This window comes from Pholcus phalangioides, unplaced genomic scaffold (genome assembly GCF_987345545.1).
Source record: "Pholcus phalangioides strain wild (caught in Gottingen) unplaced genomic scaffold, Ppha-v1.0 ptg000024l_1, whole genome shotgun sequence".
NCBI lineage: Eukaryota > Metazoa > Arthropoda > Arachnida > Araneae > Pholcidae > Pholcus > Pholcus phalangioides.
In genome coordinates this window covers 16582819-16610799 of record NW_028301616.1, presented here as the reverse complement: position 1 = coordinate 16610799, position 27981 = coordinate 16582819, and the positions used below count along the sequence as shown (strand labels likewise).

The following is a 27981-nucleotide window of genomic DNA, read 5'->3' as shown; positions in this document are numbered from 1 at the left end:
GAGAGCGCGTGTGTGTGGACGGCAAGTGCACAGTGTACATAATTTTCATCGCGTGAATTTTCTCACTCGAAGGCACGACGCTCCCGCGCGTGCTTCTCCGCTCGCAGCTGAACCATGGTGTCGTACGCGGAAGTCAAGTCGTACCTGTCCAAGCGGGAGATACCACAGCTGTTCGAGAGCCTGATGGCCGGGCTCATGTACCACAGGCCAGAGAACCACATCAGCTATCTCCAGTGTTGCCTGGAAGAGCTCAAGACGACTTCGTGCCCAGGTGAGTCCAGCAGGGTCCAGTGGAACATGTTCGTCAACAGGAAGAAGAGGAAGTCCAAGGAGACCCTACCGCCCCTGACGCCCAAGAAGCAGGACTCGGTCCACTCTTGGTCCAGCGACTCGAGGCAGAGTACCCCCCTGCCACCGATTAGCGCCCGTTCGAGGGGTGCCAGGACATCGCACGCGCAGGGTGGCCCTTACAGAAACACATATATATTATACCATAATCCTCCGCCGGTGCTATCTCCGCCGAACGTGCCCGTGGTGTTCGCACTCGGTGGTTCCGGGTCAAGGATTGACAATCTGTGCGAGGAAGTCGTCGCGAACATCAGGGGTGTCGTCCACATATCGGCGAGTTCCATGCTGAAGACCAGGATGGTCATCGAAGGCTTCTATAGAGTGACGTCCATTCCGGCCTGCGCCGTCGTAGACTCCGTCCTGCAGGCTATGTCTATGGTGAAAAGTGCCAAAGCTTTATTAGGTAAGTACAAAACATTAAATAACATTAACATGTTCCCTCAAGTTTTATCAGATAACCACAACTGTATGTTTGATTCATGTTCACATTCGATAATCAAATTATTTAAGCAGACTTTCCTAAACGCATGTCAGTGACACCCTCGGGGATGAGATTAGAATCAGCGGCAAAATTGTCCTAAAGGGGTCATTCAAGTATTACGTCGGCATCTATGGGGGGGGGGATTCGGATTTGCTGACTTTTGACGACAAGAGGAGGGGGGGGGGGTTTAATGATGCTTCTGTCATCAACCACCCTATATAAATATATTAAATATTCTTAATGGCATCTTACTTGGTGTGCCAAAAACGAGAAAGACCTTTAACTAGCTTGTGGGCACCTGAACTAAACATTCTCCCTGTTAACAAGTCCTCTATAGAGCAACACTAGTGATCTCTAAATGTTCCGCGGATCCTTCAATTGATCTGGAAATTGCCCGGGTTGGAGAAACCGCGAGACACCCAGGCTCTGTCGCAAGAAGCAACGTAAACACTTCGGCTCCCCCGGGGGGGGGGGGACCAGGGCATCTCAATTGCCCAGGCTGCTCAAGTGCTCTGGAACTGTGCAGCGCTTCACCAAGTGATCCGCAATTATGCCGCGGATCACTTAAGTAATTTGGGAATGTGCCGCGGATCACTTAATTAATCTGGGAATGTACGGGTAACTTGAGTGATGTAGAACTGCACTGGGGCTTAAGTGCTTAAAATTGCTTAAAATAAGCTGCACTTAAGTGCTCTAAAATTGAGCCATGTATATATATATATACCTTTTTTAAGCTCAATAAATGGTTAGGTTCCCGGACGCACCCAAATCCTCAGGGACAATGTGCTTATATCACCGAGTGTGACAGAGCCTGGGTGTCTCGGGTTCTTATCATTATCTAAAACTGAGCCATGTCACTCTAAATGTGCAGTGAGAAGGGATCTCTAAATATGCCGCGGACCTCTTAAGTGTTCTGGAACTGTGCCGCTTAGTTCATTTTTACAAAATTGAGGTGGCGGGCCACATCTGATAACCCTGAGAGAGTAACGCTTGAATTTATTTTTTTCTCACATTTGGTCCGCGGCCCATGGGTTTAGCATATATTGCTTAGAACAGGGGTTCTTAACCTTTTTCAGCCGCTACCCAAAATCAACAACACTATCAAGTTCGCGACCAATGGTCCAATTCTTAAATTACAAAATGCACTTTAATTTTTCTCATTATTTGGCAAACCATATTCCATTGAGGAAAAAACGGGACATCGCCAATTTATCAATTTGAATTCCCCGTTAAAAATACTGAACATAACACATATCTGAGACGAATGTTCGAGAGATATATGGTGGTAATCATATCATAGTATAATTTATAAGTAATGAAAATAGTCTTCATCCTTGATTTCAGTAAAGAAAAATTAAGTAAGCTCGAGATGACGACATGTACCCCATTTATTTCAAACAATTGAGAAGGCCACGTATACATCAAAATACGGGTCACATCATCACCCTACTTATTAAAGAATTGTGTAATTTTGGAAATTAGTATTGCCGGGTGGTACAACAAGTGGATTTGTACGAAAGTTATCTACACGATAGTGTTTCTCAACGGTCGGGACGGGACACCGGTCGCAACGTCCGTAAGATAATGAGTCTTCCGTTATTTCTTTGGTACGACTTTTCGGGACCGAGAGCTGGACTTTAAAAATGGACTTTATTGGGCCGCGGTCTCCAAAAGATAGAGAATCACTGATTTATAAAATAGGAATGTATGCAAAAATAAAGTGAAAGAGAAAATAGATAATACGAATAAAGAGAAAAATGTTTTATGAAATAATTTCAGAAAAAAACTGTTACTTTACATCAGGGACTTTACATTACTTTACACCATCCTTGACCTTGCATAACTGTTGACGTAGTTTTGAAAGGCAGCATCTCATATCATGTTCTGGTTGTAATCTGCTCATATTTTCAGTTTTCATGACAGAAAGTGTAGAAAAGGCAGCTTCATGTGTGTGTAGGTATGTTACTAGGAATTGGAAGTAAAACTTCCATAACTTCATTTTGAAGAGAATGGTTTTTTTTTTAAAACTTATCCAAAGCGAGCACAGTTCACACAACAGTATTTGTTTTTGAAAACGGTTCTTGCTTTTATGAAATCAACAATTTGAATGATCTCTTTCATAGAAACACTCAAATCTTTTGATAGCCTCTTGGATGCAAAATTTTCTTTATGTGGAAGGCAGTGAAATTCCATAACTTGCGAATTTATCTTTTTCACTTTTGGACAGAGAATCCCTGGTGTGTCCCAAGTGTAGACGGCACCCTATCTGTACAGACGCTGTTGCATTGAGACCAAGACAAACCTTCCTCTTTCAAAAATAAAACCGTTAGATTGAAAATGACTGCACCTGTAGTAGACTACTGCTATTGTATGCCCATACTGAGTTGGCCTCTGACCTTGACGCGCGAAGGAAGGGTTCATTTTCCAAGGAGAGGAAACGGGGGCAAAAAGGGGCCACACTACAATAGCGCAAAAGAGGCCAACGGAAAATACCAACCTGCCCTTTTCCCCTGTGACCTTTTTACAGAAAGAAGGTAAATGGAATCGCCCATCGTGACGTTCCATGACGTAGCCCGAAGCCAACTCAGCGTGGGTATACAATAGTGAGAGGGGACAAAACAAAAATTCTTCTTGAATTTCGAAAACTCCAGTACATCGTACGTAATTGAGCGTCTGCACTCACTCCAGTGATTTCATCCAGTTGCAGAGACTAAACCTCTCATTCGTTTGATGGATGAAGTAACTTTACCGACGTATCAAAAATACGCGCGTGCTTTGTGTCATTGGACAGTGGTATTTGTTGATTTTTTTTTTTTGAATATTCATCACATGCAATGCGGACCATGTCTATAGCTGCTGGTTTAAACCAAAAGTGAAGAGGACTCCAATAGTGCGCGGTTTTTTCCCTTCGCAATTTACCAAGCTACATAATACGAAGCAAGAGTAGCGTGAAGCGCTGAGTGGAGACAAGCAATTCAGCGTGTTATAAGGAACTGAAAAGTGTGTCTCTGGTGTATTGGTTAGAGCACTTCCCGGTATGCAAGGGGATAAATCACTTTTCTTTCCAAATATTAGTTTCGGCGTAACATCCAGAAAATTCAATTTCTCAGTATATTTCGGGACGAAAAAATACCATCCCTTAATATAAGAAATAATCTGTATTTTGACGTTTCGGCATAATTGGAGATATGCAAAACACATAATTATTACAAAAAAAGAAAAGCTGAAGAAAAGGAAACATGAAATTTACCACAGAAAACAAGTACACGCACACAAAAAGCACAAGCAGGAAGAAAAACAAGTACTATGCAGACAAGACATATTGAAAAAAGCGATGGGATTTCTTCCATTTTTTTAAGATGGCTTCCAGGAGAAAGTGTCTCCGGAAAAAGTGTGATTTATTACATAAAATTTAGCAATAAAATTCTGGTTGTGTGTGAAGATGAATATACCCTGCATAATCTTGGCTAAAAACATTTGACCGAAATGAATTATTTCTTCAAAAAATCAACACAGGCCCACAACGATACAATTATTCAATCATTACACTTCGCTCATAGTTATAAAAATCAACGGCAGATGGCAGCACACTGCGCATAACAAGCATTACACAGAAACAGATTTCTCGTCAGGTTCACAACACATATATGCATAGCTTCCCCCAGGTCTTCTTGGACGACCTGCTGAAATCTCTTCATTGATACAGAGCGGCGGGCCATGATCTGGCCAGAAGGACCCCATTAACTACGCCACTTAATGTGTATGTTACTGGCAAAGCTCAAAGTGCGGCCAATTTGCGAAATAGCCGAGAGTTTCGGAAAAAGTCCGATTTTCATATGGAATTCGAGCTTTGGCCGGCCAATTCGCGAAGTGGCAGAAGATCTCTGGCTGAAGTTCGATGTGCTGATGTAAGACGGTCCGGTAGGCACCAAATCCATTTTTTTCGTCGCCAATGTGTGATACTGGGTGATTTAAAGGGTGAAGGGAAAAACTTTAAGATGTGAGTACACACCAATACAAAAATGTCATCAAAGGAAGAACGCACGGTCTAACATGAAGCGCTAAGCGCGTTTCGAAACGGCTGCTCCACAAACACTAAAACTACGTTCCTGTTGAAATTTATCGGGAGAAAAATACAAATACAACGCCACAACAGGCAAATTGCCCAACGAGGTGGCTGACTTGAGAACATCATGGATCCCCGAGCCATTTTTTGGAGGCCCTACCTACTACTGCTACACCACACATGCACCCCGCCCACACGCACCCTCCCCCGCGGAGCCCCCAATGAATCGGTACATGCGGGAATGTGCGTGTACGTGTAGTGAAACCTGACGTGAAGATTTTTTTTTTGTTTCTCTGTAATGCTTGTTATGTGTAGTGCTGCCATCTGCCACCAGTTTTTTTTTCTAACTATGAGTGAAGTGTTATGATTGAATGATTTATCGTCGTAGGACTGTTGCTCTTGTGGCGATACTTTTTAACGGGGAGATCGGCTCGCATTTGCGCCTTGAAGTTGGGAACCACAGAAAACCAACTTCAGCCGACCACCACTGTGGGGTTCGAGCCCGGATCCTCGCATCGCGAGTCCGTCACAATAACCACTCGACCACCACAGCGGCGAAAAGAACACCACATGCATGTAAATGTAGCCTGCGGGAAGGAGAAGAAGAAACCGTATGTAAATCTGCGTCACAATGAATAAAAGGCGCGGACGCAAGCCCTGTGAAATTATTCCAGCGTGCAATCGTTCTAACAGTTGTAACGTACGGGATAATGGCGCATGCACTTCAGTGATACTGAAAAAGCAGACATGCATTTCATTTACGCATTCCTCACGCAGACATGCATTTCATTGTCTGCTTTCTCAGCATTACTAAAGTGCGCTATTACCCCGTGCGTTACAACTGTTAGAACGGCTGCATGCTGGAATAACTACACAGAGCCTTTTATTCACTGTGGCGCAGATTTGCATGCAGTTTCTTCTTCCTCCCAAGGTTACATTTGCATGCATTTCTTTTTCTCCTGATAAATTCCGACAGGGATGCCGTTTTAACGTTTGTGCAGCGGCCGTTTCGAAACGCGCGTTTGCGTTTCATGTTAGACCCATACATTCTCTTTGATGCTTCACACATTCTTTGCATCTTTCCTGAATCACCCTGTATAGTAGCCATGTTAGATTAACTCGATGTGACGCGAGAAATTTGAGAGAAAAAAACCACAAAAATAATAATACACTAGTTTTATACTAATAGGTTTATCTGTCAAATTTTGGAGAAAAAAAATTATTACTGCGTTGCAACCGCGATATCAGGGGTTTCCTTACCTAACGTGGCCATAATTATCACGAAAAAATACGCAAACTTGGCCCCGAGTCATGGCCAGGCCCAGTGCCGTCTTAACGCATGGGCCCACCGGGCACGGCCCGGGGGCCTCAAGGGGGAAAGGAGGCCTCACAAAAATGAGATCCGTTTGAAATTTTCTAGGATTTACCGGGTAGGGCCTCCAAAAAACCACTTGGCCCGGGTGCCCATGATACTCTTAAGACGGCCCTGGCCAGGCCACCACCACCAGACCAACTGTGACCCTCGCTCTGTCCCCCTAGGGGATATAAGCTGGTCCGTCTCAGGAGACGTAGGCTACGGTGGAAAAATCCAACGACATCCAAGACTAGCGAACCACCCACACCAAGCCACAAGCCCACCAGTGGCAGGACCCCTCCCACAACTTCACTCCCCCCCCACCCCTCCTACACACACTTTCCCCACTTGTTGTACATGAAATGATATATCAATACAACGATATTGGGGGGGGGGGACACGGACAGGTGCAGAAACGCACATCGCCTGCAGGCCATGAGTGAGGCCCACGAAAACTAGTTATACAAGTTATATGTATATACACATATGATCATACAGACAATGTAAACCAGCAAATCACCTACACCAGGCCACACAGCCACAAGCCAATCTGCAGCAGGACCCCCCCCCCCCACAACTTCACCCCCCCCCCACCCTACACACACACACACACACTTCCCTCTTGGTTGTACATGAAATGATATATCAATACAACGATATGGGGGGGGGGGGGTACATGGACAGGTGCAGAGATGCACATCCCCTGCAGGCCACGAATGGGGCCCACGAAAACTAGTTATACAAGTAATATGTATATAGGCCCTACACATATGAGCATATAGACAATGTCATGGCGAAGGATCCCCGGCCACTTCGGGAACTGGCCGCTCAAAGTCCAAAATTCAGACATTGACCAAGTCAATTTGCAACGAAATTGGCCTATTTCAGATCTGTCCGGCCACTTCGCGAATCGGCCGATTTCGGGCTTTGGCAGTAACACATTTTTATCCCACATGACCTTCGAAGCAGACCCAAATACCGCATATCCTATTTTAGTACCCTAAGGAATTTTTTGGCAGGCTCATATGCTACCGCGTATGCAAATGCCACGGTAAATGCCAAAAAATGTGAAACAAAATGACTAAATAACGGATCCAGAAAAATCCGCTTCGCGAACATAATTACAGCCATTCACGGGCAATAATTACATTCATTCGCGGAATTCCATCATTACCAAACATCCGCCATTTCTTGCAAAACGTATCAAAAAATATTGGAAACTTCCGGCAAAAAATGATATCGTTTCGTAAATATTTATTTATCCCCATGCGGAAGGGGGCGTGGTTCCAGACAGACACCCCCTTTGTGTGTTGTTGGCAATGTCCCAACATGATGATGAATAGAACTAAATTAGTTAGAAGTTTTTCACATGTGTACAAGCTCGTGACCAGACTTCAGAAACGGTTTCTTTTTGCGGCAATAAAGGGTTTTTTTCCTCCCGACGAAGATGAATAAAACATGAATATACATGACTTGGGAGAAAATATGCGAATAACTCCGCCATGTGTGCGATAATTCATCATGTTTTCATTTTTTAATTTCTGATACCACAATCAATATCAGCTGTGCGTGTGTATGTTTAGATAATTTCTGGGAGAAAATTGCTTGAAATGACATTTTGCAATTAATTTCTACTATTTTCCCTACCCGAAATTATTGTAAATAATTACTAAAATTGTGCCTAGAGCCCATGCAAATTAATATGAGTTATTGTAATTTATGGGCGGTGAAGAAGTACAAGGGGCTGGATTAACTCCAAAAATTATTTTTGAGTTGAAGTAGTTCTTACTGTAATCAATAATTTTTTCTCGCGGAACCCCTAGCCATGTCTTGGGGAACCCCAAGTGATGGTTCTCCTTCAGAAAATGTCTCTCCACCCGTGTTTAACGATCCATGTTCCAGAGAACACTTAACATATAAATCTACGTTCTAGGGATCTTGTCCTGCTGCATTGCGTATAATTTTTTTTTTTGCGGAACCCTTAGTGGTTTTTTAGGGGACCCATGTTGAGTAACTGAGCTGGTTTCTCCCCGATGGAAAAAAAATCCTCCCAACATATCTTACAATCCATATTCTAGGGAAGAATAGAGGTAAAAATCTAATCTAGGTACTGTCCAGCTGCATTACATAATTTTTCTCGCGAAACCCTAGCGATGAATTGGGGAACCCTTTTTTTATCCTTGAAATACGTCTCCTCCCCACTTGTCTCACAATCTACGTTCCAGGGAAGACATAAATATCATTGTTTAAGGGAACTGTCTTGCCGCATTCCATAATTTTTTTTCGCGGAACCCCTAGTGATATCTTGAGGCTTAGGAAAACCCCAGTTGAGAAACATTGACCTGGTTTATTCTTCAAAAAAACTGTCTCCACACATGTCAACATTCTTATTATAGAAAACACTTGAAATTAATGTCTATGTTCAATGTCTATGTATCCCATTACGTTTTTTCGCGGAATCACTTGCGATGTCTTGGGGGAACTCAGAATGAATGACACTGAGCGCTGGTTTCTCCATGAGAAAAATGTCTTCCTACAAGAAGTGGATATTTTATTGCATCTTGCAATCATTTGAAATTAAAACTGCTAGCATCATAAGAGGCGCGGTAGCCCAGGGTCGCTATGATACTCGCCTGAAGTACCAAAGGATGTTTAGAGGTGTCGCGAGTTCGATACCCGGTTCGTCCTTGTCAGAAAACTTTCCTGACACAGGGGTACAACAGAAACGGCGACATGACCACAGAAAAAAGATTGTTACCGCAAGGAGTCCCACATCAAGGGGTTAGCGCACCAACCTCTCGATGAGTATAAAAGAAAGACTGCTGTGTTCGGAATCGGCAATAGATTGTAGGTCCCGGTCTAATCAGCCCTCGTGTGCAGAAAATGACTGTGGTGCGACAAAAATGATCATAAGCTGCATAAAACAGAGATAGTCGAATTATTTGTGTATGCATCATGATTTTTATTCTTTTCAGCTAAGCTTCGTTCTTCGGTTGCAAAATTTATGTATATATTGGTCCAAAGATCCCGCGGCAAGCTTAATTCTGTTGGAAGTATGTGAACGAAAATAAAGTGTATTATAAAGAATTATTCTTACGTATTCTGTGGCTAATGATGTTGTGTTGATCCAGCACCTCCTAGAGATACAAGGCCTCCGCAGTCTGCTTGTGACGTCAGTAAGTAGTCCATTTTCCCTCAGAATATTCAGGGGAAAATAAATTCCCTGCTCGTGTCAGTATCATCGTTGTGAGAAAAAGAAGCGGTCGGGCTCAGAATTGGCGATTTCTATGCCCACATCCAATAACTATGAGGTATTTGTGAGCCAATCACGAAGATTCTACGCCAAAATAAGAAGAAACGAAATAGTTTCAAAATGTGGCAAACTTGCTAGGTAGTCTGAATGACATTTATGGCAAATACTGCAGAGGCCTTCTACCTATAGGAGGTGCTGGTTGATCGGTAGTTTTCTTGTGATCAACCAAATAAATTCTCATTGGCTCTGTTAACTAGTCCAGTGTGTCTGACGTAATATTACGTCGGAAGTTCGTAATATTACGAAAGAAATACAAACACTGCTCTTTTGCTAGCCAAGTATTTGCGCCGATTTTAGGTAAGAATGTAACCTTGAGAATTTTTTGTGTGAGGAGATAAAAAACACGTTTTTCACTCGAATTCCTTTTGTTTCTATGCGTGCCTTTGCTTGAGGGGGTCGTACATAAGAATAATTTCACACATAGAGGGAAAATTTAGAACTGACTAGTGAGTTATCAAATCCGAAATGATATCAAGTGCAATATGCAAAGGCGTGGGGTTATTGAAAATATTGGGAGGGCTCAAAAATATTGATGGGTGGGCGAGGGGAATCAAATCCAATATTTCTATATGTCTTATCGAGATGTTAGCAAATATTGAGTGGGCTTGGGTTCGTGGACCGGATACAAGTTTACACCTATGGTGATTTGGCGTTATATTGTTTGCTATCCGTTTATTAGGGATTATATATAGTTATTAGCTCATTACCATTATACCCAAAATGGTTCTTTTTTTCGACAACATGAATACACTTGAGGATCAATATTTCTCATTCATTTTTTTTTAAATATATATTTCTTTAACGTTGCATATTCATGGCTGATGCTGGGATCTAAATGCTCAGTTTAAGTGGAGAGAATTAAATTTTCAGGAGCGTGGTGCCAACAGCTACTAGAGAATTTTGTTTTCTAGTGGGTGTTGGTGGTGGTGCTCGGCTTCAGCTTCATGTAAAAAATCTGATTTTTGAATACATTCTCGTGTGCTCGAATGCATACCAAAAATTATTTGGGGTGCTTGTTTACCCATGGCTCCGACGCAACAGTTTTGCCAAACAAAGTTTTATATATATATATATATATATATAAACAAGCACCCCAAATAATTTTTGGTATGCATTCGAGCACACGAGAATGTATTCAAAAACCATATTTTTTACATGAAGCTGAAGCCGAGCACCACCAACACCCACTAGAAAACAAAATTCTCTAGTATGTTAGAGAAAGTACCATCTTTTTATTCTGTAGATATCTTCTCGTATTTCAATGTTTGTGGATCTTCATTTGACGTAAGCAATATCACATTCTCACCATATGGGCATGTATACGCAGAGATTGTAAGCAATATCACATTCTCGCCATATGGGCATGTATACGCAGAGAATGTAAGCACATTCTCACCATATGGGCATGTATACACAGCACATTCTCGCCATATGGGCATGTATACACAGAGAATGTAAGCACATTCTCGCCATATGGGCATGTATACGTAGAGAGTGTAAGCAATATCACATTCTTCTCGCCATATGGGCATGCATACGCAGAGAATGTAAGCAATATCACAGTCTCGCCATATGGGCATGTATACGCAGAGTGTAAGCAATATCACATTCTCGCCATATGGGCATGTATACGCAGAGAATGTAAGCAATATCACATTCTCGCCATATGGGCATGCATACGCAGAGAATGTAAGCAATATCACAGTCTCGCCATATGGGCATGTATACGCAGAGAATGTAAGCAATATCACATTCTCGCCATATGGGCATGTATACGCAGAGTGTAAGCAATATCACATTCTCGCCATATGGGCATGTATACGCAGAGTGTAAGCAATATCACATTCTCGCCATATGGGCATGTATACGCAGAGAATGTAAGCACATTCTCGCCATATGGGCATGTATACACAGAGAATGTAAGCACATTCTCGCCATATGGGCATGTATACGTAGAGAGTGTAAGCAATATCACATTCTTCTCGCCATATGGGCATGCATACGCAGAGAATGTAAGCAATATCACAGTCTCGCCATATGGGCATGTATACGCAGAGTGTAAGCAATATCACATTCTCGCCATATGGGCATGTATACGCAGAGAATGTAAGCAATATCACATTCTCGCCATATGGGCATGCATACGCAGAGAATGTAAGCAATATCACAGTCTCGCCATATGGGCATGTATACGCAGAGTGTAAGCAATATCACATTCTCGCCATATGGGCATGTATACGCAGAGAATGTAAGCAATATCACATTCTCGCCATATGGGCATGCATACGCAGAGAATATAAGCAATATCACATTCTCGCCATATGGGCATGTATACGCAGAGAGTGTAAGCAAAATCACATTCTCTGCGTATACATGTCCACATGGTGTGATATTGTTTGGGACTCATATGGGTCCCTCCATGACAGGAAACAATTCTCTCTGACAATTCACGACAGGAAACGTCAAACAATATCATCTGTTCCCATTCGTTACGTGTCCAGTGGTAAACACCAGTCCGGAAACACAAACCTCTGTATAGTGCTTGCACCAAAGATACTCCGGTTGAGCGTCAGGTGTTAAAAACCCATGTCAAGAAAAATACCAGTTTCCAGCGTTGAAACTAATATTACACGCTGCCGTGTTGAGTGAAACGAATGTCACTCTCATGCTCAAGTTTTTACGACTCCGCTGTATGTTTTTAAAAATATATATATATTTTAGAGGTTTTTGTGCAAAATACTTGCCATTTTATTGCATAGGGACGTTGAGATCTTGAAAACGAATGTGTATTCCATTATATGGATTCCAAACTCATCAATCATTAACCATTATGAACAGTGATTACCCATAAAAGGGGATGAACTACAATTACTGGAAAGTGGAAAATTTTGATGAAACCGTTTACATGCATTGTTTGTACCCCGCCATTGATTGTTTTATCATCGATCTCTTCGTGCTGGTATGCATTTATGTTTACAGAAGACATTATTCCTATTTCAGATCTTTTCCCGTGTCCAAACAAAGTCACGCGATGGCCAATCATCCGAAAAAGCGCGCACCAAAATATTATAATCAACTTCGAATTTGGTAAACAAATTATATGTGCCCCTCTCTCCCCTTCTTTTGGCAACCTCTTTTATAATGTTTTGTTTTCCTTGGTCATCAGTTGGCTAAATATAGATGCTATTATTTGACTTCTCATCATTTATTGGTCGAAACTATTTCGATAACATTCAATACAAGAATCGATTGGTCATCTTTTTATTGATGATGACCGATTTTTCAATGCTAGTGATATATAGAGTGTCCCATAAATTCGTAAATAGTTTAAAGATTCGTAAAAATGGAAAGAATTGGTATATTTTGAATGCGGTTTGCGAAAATGTTATTTCACGAAGGGAGATTTTTGATTTTTTAGTTCAGAAAAAATATTAGTTCAAATTTTTCGTCGACAGAGGACGCTGCACAGAAGCTAATTACTGGAAATGTGCAAATTAGAGTCCCATAAAACAATGCAGAGTGTACGATTAACTGTTTATTTCTGAATTTTCCTGTTACTGGCGCTTACATCAGGTTTCCATTGTGATGTTGACTGTTGGGATGGTATTCACCGGCAGGGTTTAAACTATAATCCCAATTTTTGAATGGGAGATCGACACGGACTGGTTAATGTAGGGTTTTTTTAACCAATCCGTGTCGATCTATCCAAAAAATATGACTAGTTTAAACCCCGTCGGTGAATAACACACTTGGTGAAGTTGTTTTACCTCAGACACTAATCACCGGCTGAAGCTTTAGGGGTCATTAAAGTATTACGTCAGCATCGAGGGGGGGGGGTTTCGGATTTGCTGACTTTTGATGACAAAGGGGGAGGGGGGGTTTGAAGGTTGCTTACGTCATCAACCACCCTTTTTGAAGATATGAAATATTCTAAGCTGCTGACGAAATTTTGCTGACAGGGGGGAGTGGGGGGGGGAGGAGTCAGTGATTTGCTGACTTTTGCCGACGGGGTGGGGGGATCAAAAATGGCTGAAAATCTGCTTACGTAATTCTTGAATGGCCCCTTTTAAAAATTCTGAAATTCTTCTAAATAGTTCTGAAAGTATTTCTTTAAGTAGTTATAAATTTTCATCAACCTTGAAATTATTATTTTTCCAAAAATTCTAAGTTGCAACATTTTTGTAAATTCTGTAATCACAGGGTCTTTTTAATTAAAGTCTCACTTTGAAATGGCCATGAAAGGAAAACTACTGGACAAAATGTTATCAAACTTAGTAATAGTTTACAGAAGGTCATGGTTTACAGGAGAGGTCATGGGATTCAATTTTCCGCAATAAAGAAAAAAAAACAAACTTACCACCAGTGGGGAATGGCGCTGTATGCAATATTGTTAAACGAAATAAGACATGAAGATTAATTGCGAGAGAGATAACAGATTTATTTATTTATTTAAAATACAAAGCTACGGGTTTAAAACCCAATTACAGCTTGCAGTAAAAATAAAAATTAGCACAGAATAGAAAAAACGACAACATGATTAAGTACACAAAAGGCAAATAAAAAGTAACAAAAATTACGCAAAATGCAAAAATCCTACACAAAGATATATACAACGCAATCACAGCAAAAATCTTCTAAATACGGTAACAGACGAATGAAAAACACCCAGATGTTGAGGAAACGTATTATAAAAATTCGGAAAATCTATTTACAGCACAGTAATTACCAATATTCGTATTGAATGATTTGAAAACAAATAAGCAATTAGATCTTGTATCGTGGCACTTAATATTGAAACAGATTTCGTTAAGAATGGTTATGCAATCAATTTGGTTAGTCAACAGTTTCTTGTAAAAAATAACAAGCAAGCAATCTCTGCGTTTTTGTAAACTAATGACATTGAAACTGTTTCGTAGATGAGTGGCAGATAGAATATTGTTATAAGAACCATGCTTCTTGAAATGACCTTAGAAAATTGTTTTGAATAATTTCAAGACTCATAATATGGCACAAGCGTGAAATGGGTTCCATATAACTGAAGCATATTCCAGTTTAGATCTTATAAGCGTATTAAAAAGGGATATTAAAGTATTACTATCGGTGCGGAATCTCACGACATTCTTTTAAGCAAGCCAAGTTTTTTATATGACAAAGAACAGATTTCTATAATGTGATCAGCAAAGTTAAAATTGGTACTGTAAATAGCAGCCAAATTGATCGCAGATGTTCTTTTAAGCAATTAGCTATTATTAATGCTATACGTAAAAGAGATTTGATTCTTTTTGTGAGTAAATGAAAGAACAAAACATTTATCAATATTGAGATTGTCTATTGAGTAAACACCATTCGTGAAGTAAAGGACACTCATTTTGTAGGCAATAACATACATCAATACAATCAATACGTTTAAAAAACTTCAAATCATCAGCAAAGAGAAGACAATTTTTTTAAAAGTGCGGATGGATCAGATACACGCCACATTCAACATGCTCTGTAACAAGTTTCGGAAACGATTAAAAACATTTTGAACCGATGTCTTTAAGTCTTATTTCGTTTAACAATATTGCATACAGCGCCATTCCTCGCTGGTGGTGAGTTTTTGAGCCCTTTTTTTTTGCGGAAAGTTGAATCCCATGACCTGTTGTAAACTATTACCAAGTTTGATAATATTTTGTCGAGTAGTTTTCCTTTTATGGTAATTTAAAAGTGGAACTTCAATTATATGTTACATCAATATCCCTGTATATGTTATATCAAGGACAGAAGTCATTTCAGTTCCTGTAATTTCAAATTAGCTAGAACGTCGAAAGTTTACGCGGCTACTCCCCGACTTACGTACTTTCGTGGTACAAACCGAAATATATCCGGCACTTCTGGTGATATTCGGTGATATTGTTTTTTACCAGGCCTACCTCTCAGCAGTAAAAGATTCTCTATACAAAATATAATAATACTCAGTATACAGCAGAGTGTAAAATCAATGAGTCTCTCCCACTTTCTCATTCACACTCACGGACCTCCTAAAATCTTCCTAACGACCCCTGAAGGGTCCCTGGTTAAGATTTCCCCCTGATTTATGTATGAACAAAAATATGTATTTTTGAGAAATGTTTTTTATTAAATTAGGCTGAATGTGTTCCCGATTGAAATAGACTGTCCCGTTTCTGATCTCAAATTTCTGAATTGGCGGTGATTTTGTCTTACGGACGATGCTCGGAACGAATCCTGTTCGTAAGTCGGGGAGTGGCTATATATTTTTTTCGCAACACTCTGTATGGTATCGGATGATTCACACGCGATGTCATGTCCAGAGCTTCCGGATTTGGCGCTGTGTATGTTACATAACAAAGCCCGTAATGGTTGGTTTGTTGAGAAGAGGTTTTCCCCGACGGGGTCTTTGTCCTCGATGTTTGCTTATTAACAATTTACGGGACGTAGAAGTCAAAGTCAGCTGCTGTAACAACACCACATGATAGAAAATCATTGCTTGTCATGATGTGTCCACAGAATAGGTTATAGCCAAAACATTTCTAGCTTTCCTTAGAATAATTAAGATTATTGATATGGTGTTTTTTTGTTATTAGGGGGGGGGGGTCTCATACCTTTTTAACATGGTGGAAAAACTCTATGGTCTAATAGAAATATATCATAAAGAAATACTATTTAACCATTAGTTTACTTCAAATTTTTCACATATATTCTTGATTGTATGCACTATTGTACGCTAGCATAAAGTTTCACATATCTCTGATACTTAATTTCTTGTAAATTTAAAAAAGAAAACGCATTAAAAACAGCTTGCACGCGTGATAAAACACCAAGACATCAATGTAACTGATTAAAAATCAATTCGAAATATAAAAGCAACTGTTCGGTTCATGAAATGAAACAAAAGTTTGCGATTTCATTGACTCAATATGATTTAAAATTAAATTTTATACTTATAAATTTTTGAAATTCAAAATTTGAATTAATATAGATTGAGTCAATGTGGAAATCTCAAAGTTTTGCTTCTTTCCACGAACTGAACAGTTTCTTTAATATTTTGAGTAAATTTTTATTCAATTAAATGGATGTCAATGGTAATTTATCACGCAATGAAGCTGTTTTTAATGGATTTTTAATGAATGCAAATATTTAACGAAAAATATATATAGAATTAATGAAAGAAATATTTCCAGAATTTGAGGAAAACTATATCTAGAAATAATAAGAAATATTTCCAAAATTAACAAAAAATATTTCCAAAATTAACAAAAAATATTTCCAAAATTAACAAAAAATATTTCCAAAATTAATGAAAAATATTTATAAAATTAACAAAAAATATTTATGAAATTAATGAAAAATATTTATAAAATTAATGAAAAATATTTATAAAATTAATGAAAAATATTTATAAAATTAATGAAAAATATTTATAAAATTAATGGAATATATTTTCAGAGATAATGAATATTTCCAGAATTATACTTATATAGTATAATTCTTATATTATTTCTGAAAGAAATATTTTCAGAATTAATGGAAATCTTTTCACATTTGATGACAAAAATAATATCTTAGGATTAATGAGAATTTATACTTAATGAAAAACTAATCTAAGATTAAAATTTTTCACAATTTAATGATTCACCAGAATATTCAATGGGCAGAGAAGAATTTCCATTCATTAAAAATAGAATTCAATCATGCAATTTCATTAAAATATACTCAGGAATAATATTATTAATTAAATACCAAAAATAATGAATTCAAGGATATATCCATGCCCTCCACAAAGGGGGGATGACAGGGATCTAGCCCTGGGGACCGAGACAGTTCTCATCATTTGTTTACTTTTTCCCGCTAAAAATTAACTACAGAAGGGGCCCGTGAAAAGTCTAACCGTGGGCCCGCTAAGGATTCTATCCTAGGGGCCCCGCTCCAGGATGTGGAGGCCATGGATATATCAACCGATTAATTATCAACTTAAAATTACATGTTTCGTAGTAGATTCAATGTTTGATAATAAAAAAAGAACCATCATAAACACATATACTGTATATAGCAACTTTATTTATTATTTTACGATTATCTCAACCTATAACCTTCACTTTGCTGGCAAAAGGCCAGAAAGGTTCTGTGGCAATTAATTTAATCGAAAGAATTTCTGAAGATTCCTTTAGGGAATTAGCAATCAAGATATTGCGCTGGCAAATCGCGATCCGCCGCTATTTTCATTCCCGATATTATGTGGTGGGAAGGTTTTTTTCCTACTTTTTCATTGAGTGTTGGACATAAAACATCAGATTATTATGTTCGAAATGTGTGTAACTAAATATAGGATTATTATTGCGCGCGAGGGAGATAATTATAGAGAAATTTACTTATGCATTTTTGTTTTCGGATTGTTATAATTGATTTGGGGCCTTCAATCTTTCTATAAATCCTCATTTCTTTATTCCTAGTTCAAAATTCAAACATATTTTACACAAATACAAACGTATACAATACAAACACTTTGTGGCTTCAAGGCACTGAAAAGTCATTTCAAGGCCTAAATCTAAATTATTAGATTTTTATGATCTATAAACCGACAACATATGCTCCATAAAAAAAATGTATTCATTCCCTAAAAAAATTTGAAATGTGCCGTAAAAACCTAAACAGGAATATGAAGAGGCTGGCCATATTTCTTCGAGAAAATTACGGGAAATCGCCAATCATTGTCCAAAATGATGCCGAAGGCAGACAAATAAAACTGCCCATTGTTGCTAATATCGCCGAAAAATCACCAATGACGAGGCCGAAGGTAAGTAAAATTGTCAATTATTGCTAATATATTGCAGAAAAAATACCAGTGTGGGAAATGAGCTTGGGGGGGGGGATCCTTCTCCATCGTTCTGCTGAAATATGCAAAATAATACTCAAAAATATGAAAATATGCTTTAAATTCTGAAAAATCATGAAAAAATGCATTAGAACTGCTGAGAATCATGAAAAAATTTTCTATTGCGTAAAAATAGTGAAAATGCAAAATCATATAAAAATATTCAGTCATAGAAATCCGAGCCCTAGCTATTAGATATTTTTTGTAGCAACAGCGTTATTACATTTATTAGATACAAGGTGTTCAAATCTACGTGCGCGTCATTAAGTAAGTCATAAAAGATAATTAAAAAATAACTTGCAAAGGTAATCACTTCAAAACTATTTTAATTTCCAACACACAATCTCCCCCAATATCAATGCACTTATCCCATCGTTTTATCCATGCCGAATACCAGCTGCATAAAAATGTTTGGGTTGCTGTCTCAGCCACATTAGGACTTCATCTTGAACCTCTTCATCATCATTTGCGAAGTGTTTGCCTCCAAGATGGTTTTTTTAGTAGACTAAACAGATGAAATTCGCTTGGGGATAAGTCGGGGCTGTGTAAAGTGGATGTTTTGGGATTCCAAAGGAGTGCTACTAGACCATTTACAAAATCGAGGAATGAATGTTCAATCGTACAGTGATGTTCTATTGAAGCTTCGGACTGCAATGCAATATTGAGAAAGCGTCACAGGCCTATTGACCAAAAGAGGATTAACGCTTAAATTACGTTAATGGGAGACCTCATACAGCTCGCCTTACGCAGAAGGCGAAAAATGTATTTTTAAATTAAAATTTTTAACTGCAGTTAAAAACGGCCCCACCGTAGCAGCAGTGGTGGTCGGCTGAAGTTGGTTCTCTGCAGTTCCCACGTTCGAGGCGCGAACGCGATCCGATCTTCCCGTTAAAAAGCCTCGCCGCAGACAGCAACGGGCCTACAAATCAAATCAAATCAAATTTATTCATTTCCAACATACAGAGATTTAGATTTGTTAAAAAAAAAAAAACATATTTATCATCCAGAGACTGTGATGCCTGTACGAATGATTGAAAGTTTACATGATAATTAATGAATAAAATATATAAAGCATACGACATGAACAGAAACATTAAAAAAATAGACACATATGTAACATAAACGAGACAAAATTATCGCTGTCAAATAAAAAAATACGTAAAGATAAAAAATCAATAAAATTGATTGATTGCAGATAGGTTTAAATAATTGATTGCAGATGGCAGCACTACACGTAACAAGCATTACACAGAAACAAACTTCACGGAAGGTTCACTATACGCACACACACATTCCAACATGTACCAATTCGTTAGAAGTTCCGCAGAGGAATATGGACGAGAGGTGCATGTCTGGTTCAGTAGTAGTAGTTAAAAAATCTGGCACTTGATAGATTCGATTATACGTAGGTGTGTTTTGATATATTTTTTTTCATTAATTACTTTTCATTCAATTGTGAAAATTTGATAACTCTGTACAAAAAGTTTTGTCTTAAGGAATGGTATCTGGAAAGAGATTATTATTTCTTCATTCATTATTGAATACTATTTAATATTAATTTACTATTTCTTTCATTTTCATGGAGAAGAGTTTTCAAACTCTCTGGGTGATTTCTTCAATGAAAATCACAATAACACATATCATCGAGCAAAAAATTATATAATCTACAAAAAACAAATTGCGAAATTTATTTCAATTGGCTGTTTCATAAGTTTGTAAGTGATTTCAAAATTCACGAAAATTGAAGGAATTTGGGTTCGCGAGAAAGTTATTGTAACGAAAAATTTTTTAAGTACAGAAAAATCAGGTTGAGTTTGACATAAAACATTAAATTATTATTTTCGAAATTTATGTGTAACTAAGTGTGGAAATATTATTGCGGAGAAATTTGCTTATGTATTTTTTTTGTTTGAATTTCGGAGATTGTTACAATCGATTTTGGATCTTAAAATTTTCTACAAAACTGGAAAGAGATTATTATTTATTATTGAATACTAGTATTTCAATATTAATTTACTATTTCTTTCTCATTTTCTTCTAAATTTACATGCAGAGGTGTTTTCAAAGTCCGAGTTTTTCTAATTAAAGTTACAATAATGTATGCATATTATCGAGTAAAAAAAATATACAGTAAAATCTCCCAACAACGGCCACTAACGGGACCGTGAAAATGTGGCCGCTATTGGGAGGTAGCCGTTATTGGGACAGGTAGTTTTATTTCTGAAAAAAAACAAAAAAAACTGAAATTTGCGATGCATGTACATAGTATGTGAAATGACAATCTGTTCTGTAACTGATTACGATTGTTATATAATTGATTGTATCATGGTTCCCACAAGGGGTGGGCTGACAAGGCTCCAGCCCTGGGGCCCGAGAGGATTTTAATCTTTTTTTTGTTTTTTCACGCTATAAATTCATCATAAAGGAGGCCCCGTGAAAGTCTGGTCGGGGGTCCCGTAAAAGATCCCAGGCTAGGGGCCCTGCTTCAAGATGTGGGGGCCATGGATTGTATTAAAATATATGATTATATTTTGATAATATTATAATAATTAATCAATCTACAGCACTATTATGACACTCTAAAATTCAGAAGTGCTCGGGTAGAACACAACAAGCGGGAAAAACTGATATGGACCATGACGGTGTATCAGCAACCCTAGATAGTTCTTTGTTCACACTGGACTTCCAACTAGACCAGTGTTTCCCAAAGCGGGAAATATGGCCCCCTGAAGGAGATGGAATGATCCAAGGGGCAGTAGAAGCTACTGGTTTAGTATAGGATCCTATCGGTTGGCTTGGGTTGGGGGGCAATAAGAACAAAAAAAAAAAAAAAAATGTTGAAGGAGCACGATGGAACAAAAAGTTTGGGAAATTATGAACTAGACCAGAGCTCTTCAACCATTTCCTAGTCACGAGTACTGCCAGTATCCATCATAAAAAAAAAGAAAAGAGAAGAGCACCCTTACAACAAGTTTGGCATACTAAAGCATGAAATCACGATGATTTCAATCCTTCAATGCAATTTGTACAAGGTGCTTACTTGGGAGATCAAGCGCTCGCGAGCACGAAATCGGGCACGAGCATCGAGCACTCCGGATGCTTCAGGGAGCACCGTGGTGCTCGCGAGCAATGGGTTGAAGATACCTGAACTAGTCCTTTCCAGGGCGTTCCTGAGTCCAATCCAATAGCTGAAGACATAGGCGCTGACATACATTCTAGTTGAAACAAAAACATTGACACATCCCTCTCAAAAAATTAATACCCTTTCTACATTTCTATTTTTATTTGCAATCACCATTTCTTTTGGTCGGAACCATCCCTTGGACTAGGGAGTACCGTGAACTTGCATTTCCCTCTAATCATTGTGCTGACAACAGGTCTCTTTTTTGTCCCCTATATTATCTCTTCAAGACTTTTTCCTTCTCCACTGCCTTCAATATTAATTAAAGGCAATTGTCCGAAGTGGCCGTTAGTCGAAATCGTTGTTTGGAGGTTCCTTGTTATGTTAAGTCTATGGAACGCGTTCGGTTCCAACAAAGTGTCGCAGTTGTTCGGAGGTAGCCGTTGGAGGAGGTTTCACTACAAATAAATACTGAAGTCTAAAAAATATATATATTATGAAATTTTTATTTTAAATTGTACAAGGTGTCCCGTAAATTCGTGATTTAAAAATTCATGCACATTGAAGGTACGGTTCGCGGCAAAAGTTATTCTCACGAAGGAGGGAATTTTTTTTTTGGAACAAAAATTTAGTTTAGGTTTTTCGTCAAAAGAGGGCGCGAAATGCAATCACTAGAAATATGCAAGTCAAGAGTCCTATAAAGTCAAGGATGTACGATTAACAGCTCATTTGTGAATTTTCCCGTTACTGGCGTTTACATACGTTGAATTTTCATTGAATTGTTGGCATTGGTGAATATATCACTGACAGTGAATTTGTTATACCTCAGCCACGAATCGCCAGCTGAAGTTTTACGAGCGTTTTGGACAAAAAAAGAGATAAATATAAGAGAGAGAGAAAAAGATAAATATAAGATAAGAGAAAAGAGATAAATATGAAGAGATAAAAAAAAGAGAAAAAAAGATAAATATTTTTTCACGTTTTTATTATTTCTTTATATAAGAACTTGAAATGATAAAAACGTTTATTAATTAATTCTTGCAAAATTGCTTTTTTTTTTTAAATTATTTATTTCTTTTTAAAGTTTTCAATAAATTTTACTCATTTCAATGAATTTAAAATTCAAATATTTTAATAAATTTTAATTTTCTACTTTTTGATAAGTTCAAAGCAAAGTAAATCACTTTGGTGAAATTATATTTAATATTGTAGATATTGAAAATGTGTTTGCATTGAAATCGAGATTTAATTTTGAAAATATGTATGATCTGAGACAAGTAGTAAAAGATGTGGTTTAATTTCTGCAAATTGTTAAAAATGTAAATCAACATACTAATATTGTATTGTAGTAGTGAGAATATTTTATGTATAAAAGGTTATATATAATTTAAAAAAAATCACCGATGGTTATTTTTAAGCAAACGTTTTGCCATTGACTGATCAATATCTCCACCTAAGTAGAGAAACCAAGACGGAGAAGACCAGAGCTCGGTGCTCGGTGCTCGGTACTTCGCATCAACTAGCAACGGCAACACCAGAATTTATCTTTGATGAACATTTTTAACATGTACTTTCTTTATAGAAAAAAAAATCTATAGATATCAACACTAAAATTTATGAAGTTGGTATGAATTTTAATGTAAATTGTATTAACTTTAATTCTTGTTATTTATTTATGCCAAAAAAGAAGTTATGACCAATAGTAATAATATACTAAATTATATATTAATAATAATTCAGTTAATAATATGCTTAATATTACTAAATTTAGTAATTTAATGGTAACTGAAATAAGAGTATATAAATATTTTTATGTCTTTTTTTATAGTTGCTGGTTTCCCACGTAACCGGGGAGATGTAGAAGAATATCGCAGTCGCCGGGTTCGAGTGGACGGTGCCATCTTGGTGGACTTTGAAGAAGAAGCTCTTAGGAAATTTCTGGTTTCTGAAGTCGAATCTGGACTCATAAAGTCGTCCGAGATCGAATACGAACTCGACCGCTACAAGCAAGACTTGATATCTGTCGCGGAATACTACGACGAGAAGGAGATCCTCACGGTCGTCATGGGCGATCAACAGCACCACGAAGTCGTGAACGACATGGTGAACGCAGTCGACCGCATCATAGAGAACAGGTCCGAGTCCTCGATGGACGACGACGCCGTTCCCGATGACAAGTCTCCACCGCCTTGCATCGTTAACGGCATATGCGAAACAGTCGACAAGCGACCGCCATCTGCGGGATTTGACGGCACGGAAGCGGAAACTGATCAATATTCCAGGCAAGGCCAGGGTATAGATGGAGAGGTATTTGGAGCACAACAAAGTGACACTGCCATCCACGGCGAGTTTGACGAATCTCAGAAAGCGTTGCTGTTGCAGCGGGAGATAGAAGAACGCGTCACGAACTCTTTACTCAACGGTACTAGGGATGAGTCTGAGGACGCACCATCGCACGAAGAGAAGAGCGAACCAGTGATAGATCAAGAAACTTCGGAGGTCGTCGAAGTGAAATCTCAAATCGATGAAGGAGAGTCCCTAAAAGATGACAATCCTGAGAAGACAGAAAAGAATAAGACAGACGATGAAAAATCAAATTCTGATACCGAATCGTCTGTGCCTGAGACATTACAGAATGACGAGAAACTGGCTGACACTGAAACAGCAGAAACGAAAGAGAACTCTGAGATACTCTCGGAAAAACCACCCGAGGTCGCAGAAGAAGTTGAAAGTGTTGCATCAAAACCAACAGAAGAAACATCGGATGCGTCAAACCTACCAGAAGAGTCATGCGAGGCATCGGTTACATCAGACGCACCAGAAGAAACACAGGAGGCATCCATTGCATCAGAAGTTCAGGAAGCATCAATTGCATCAGAAGTGCAGGAAGCATCAGTTGCATCAGAAGTGCAGGAAGCATCAGTTGCATCAGAGGTACAGGAAGCATCAGTTGCATCTGAAGTGCAGGAAGCATCAGTTGCATCAGAACTGCAGGAAGCATCAGTTGCATCAGAAGTGCAGGAAGCATCAGTTGCATCAGAACTGCAGGAAGCATCAGTTGCATCAGAAGTGCAGGTAGCATCAGTTGCATCAGAAGTACAGGAAGCATCAGATGCAGCCGCAGATGTCGATCCACAGGAAGAACAACGGGAAATATCTGATGCAGTAGATAATGCTACAACAAACCCTGGGGCATCTGATGCAAATGAAAGCACTATATCAAACTCGCCACCACCAGAACGCACAGATCAGGTAGCAAACGGAGAAGCACAAGAAGAAGAGCTCCAAGACAAGATGGACGAACCAGAGAGAAGTATCCTGCATCTACCAGAGCCATCAGAACCCTCGACAACGAGCGTGACACCGGAAAGTACAGATACGTCCCTCTTGTTTCCTAGAAATAGGGAAAGAAGCGTGAAATCTGTCCCGTTGATGTTCGTGCTGGGTCGCTTGGACATTCCAGAAGCTCTCAAGACTTGTTTGTCCAACGAGCTTAATGTGAGCACAATCCAATTCGAGGAAGTAATTAAATCTCATTTCTATCCGACCGACCTCAACGACGCCTTACTATTGCTCAGGAACTCGATGCTCTGGGAACAGTCGGCCGAAACGAAAGGATTCTTGATCCGCGAATTTCTTTGGGAGCTCCTCAAGCCGGAAGGAGTTGACGATTTTTCAGGTCTCGGCAACGTCCTATTTCTCTCTCCCAAGGATTACAAGGACGAAAACAACAAGGCCATTGGGATAGGGGATGACATCGTCTTCATCTACTTTAAAGAAAAGATAAGAACTCTAAAAAATGTTGATGACTACGCCGAAGAAATTCTCGACATAGTTAGAAAAGAAGTTTTACTCGACTCACTAGAAAAAACGAGTTCGGAGGACGTTAACGTTGAAACTTCTAACGATCCCGAGACGGGATCACAGGTTGAAGCAGCGCCCGACGGCAATCAAGACGAAGATGGAGGACTCGGGGACCCAACTGTGACAGAACAGAAGGTCCCTGAAGATATACTGGAGCAAGAGGCCATGGAAGCTGACTCTGGGATGCCAACATCCAACGAGTCTTCAAGAACAGAAGACATATTACCAATTTCACCCGAAGAAGAGTCACCAAGATCAGAAGAGGCTGCCGAAGAGACCAATCCTAGTACTGCTGTGGAAGCAATGGGAGACGATGGAAAAGAAGCAACACAAACATCCGATGAAACGATCAGGGAAGTTCCTGCTGAGGAATCAGTCGATAATGATGCAGCATCAGATCCTGATATGAGCTCGTGCCAAAAAGAAGCGGTTCCCGTCACAGAAGAAGCATCTTTGAGTGATGGTGAAGCCAAGGACGACGAGGCTTCTTCAACTGTTGAATCGAAGGAGACCGAGGAGGTACTACACGGTACCTCTTCAGAACCCAATACAAGCATGAGCGAGAAAGACACGGTCCTGGAGAATGAGGGAGGAGGAGAAACCTCTTTGACTGATGGACGAACTAACGACGGTGATGCCTCAATGAAGCAAGAAGTCTCGAATATCGAATCTACTGGAAGCGGTGGAAACGAGGAAACACCAGATGCCTCGTTGAATGAAGTTGCAGAAATCGTACCGGAAGAAGTTCCAGCGAACAGCGTGAAGATGAAACCTTCTTTGATCAGACAAGGTACGTTTTCGGCAGCGGACGTGGATGATGAAGTTACGGATGAGACCACGAGTGTGAAAGATCTCAGCATTGCCGAAAGTGAGTCGCAACAAGAGGATGAGCAATCCTCTGAAAAAAGTGCCAAAGATACTACCAAGGAAGAGCAGCAGCTGCGAGACGAGGCAAACGAACCGTCTTCTATTGCTGAATCGTCACTTCCCGAAGAAGGGATAGAAGGAAAGGACAAGAATGATGATGGTGATGATGAACAACAAAACGTTCTTACTGCTGATGATGATAACCATTCTGAGGCAGCCTTGTCGTCCTCCGAAAAACGAGACATTAGTGAGGTTGAAGAAATCGTTAAAAATGACTCGGAATCGGGTGGAGAAATAGAAACATCGGAGCTATCCACCACAGATGCAAAACCTGTAGAAGAAGATAATAAAGGAAATGGCGGACTAACGTCGGATACAGAAGAAGGTGTTGCAAACGAAAAAGAAGCCAAAAAGGACTCTCTTGAGTCCGAGAAAGAGTCCAATCTCGAGAACTCTGAGGAAGTGAAAAATGCCGGAGAGGAAACCGGGACTGAAGTAACCACTGATCCATCAGATGATCATACAACAAATGGGAACGAAACTGTCGAATCGTCGGATACAAATGCTAACGAGGATAATGAACACCCCAACCCCGATGCAACAATAGCCAATGGAATCGTAGATGGTTCTCCACTCGACGATGAGCAAAATGGCAGAGCAAACGAAGCCGTGATTGACCAGTCATCGTCGTCACCGCAACCACCGCCACTGGAGGACGGCTACGATGAGAACGACGATTCCGAGAACTCCGAATGTAAATTCGACTCCGATACAGGAGACAACATCCACCACGACGGGACGAACGGCGAGATCAGTTGCGCGCCCGTCGTTGTCGTCGACCACCGTCAGTCGGTCAGCAGCGAATCGTCTCAGGACAACTGCGCGAGAAACATCCAGGTCGAGGCCGAGGTACACGCGGCCGCCGTCAGCAGCAGCAGTGACCTCCAGACAACGACGACGCCACCGAGTTCGGACACCGAACCTGAGACGGTGATAAGCAGGAACATCCTCTCGGACGGCATCGACAGTGCCGTAGAAGACGCCGACGATAAGACGGACAATGATTTAGTCGACAGATCGGAATTACAAGAATTCTCCCTGGACAGCGGCGGTGACTGCGCACACACTGAAGCTCCTGCTGATGCATCCGCTACAGCCGATGTCGAAGATCCCTCCGACAAGCCAGAAACGGAAGAAAACACTGAGAAGGTCGATCCTTCACAAACTATAGACACAAATCCACCCTCCGAATCAGTTCAGCCACCATCAGACGGTGAGAAACCACAGCTGGATAGCAATTTGACATCCACCGAAGGAGAGGAAAATCCACCAGCCGAAGAAAATCCAGATGACAGATCGAACTTCCAAGACGCAATAACGAACAACATCAACGATTCCTTGATCATTCCTCCAGATCCTGCGTCCAAATCTCCATCCAGAAGTTTGGGAAGCGGATACAGCACCAAGTCTTTGGAAAGGAACGGGGACCATCGCGGTTCCAACGACCCCGATGACGAAGACCAGCAGGAGAGAAGTTCCAGCAGCTCTAGGGGAGAACTCTAACTGATCACAAAACATCGGGACTGCGTTAGACGTCAACCAAAATAACGTCCTAATTAGGGAAAAACAAAATCACGTACATGTACAGGGTGTCCAAAATCGACAAGGTCCATTTGAAAAAAAATTAATGAAAAA

At 39.8% G+C, this 27981-nt stretch overlaps 1 protein-coding gene across 1 annotated transcript; it reads left to right on the top strand.

Annotated features, from left to right (window-relative positions):
* The first annotated feature begins 3 nt into the window (after positions 1 to 3).
* On the top strand, positions 4 to 27981 carry LOC149068856 (uncharacterized). The gene is made up of 2 exons (XM_089251095.1): positions 4 to 751; positions 23384 to 27981. Exons 1-2 carry the CDS (start codon positions 115 to 117, stop codon positions 27847 to 27849), a joined length of 5103 nt encoding a protein of 1700 aa, XP_089107221.1. The 5' UTR covers positions 4 to 114; the 3' UTR covers positions 27850 to 27981.

Excerpts from the sequence above, each read along its gene's own strand:
- LOC149068856 (XM_089251095.1), top strand. The coding sequence starts at position 115 with ATGGTGTCGTACGCGGAAGTCAAGTCGTACCTGTCCAAGCGGGAGATA. Across the intron at positions 752-23,383 it reads AAGTGCCAAAGCTTTATTAG|TTGCTGGTTTCCCACGTAAC; the intron begins GTAAGTACAAAA and ends CTTTTTTTATAG.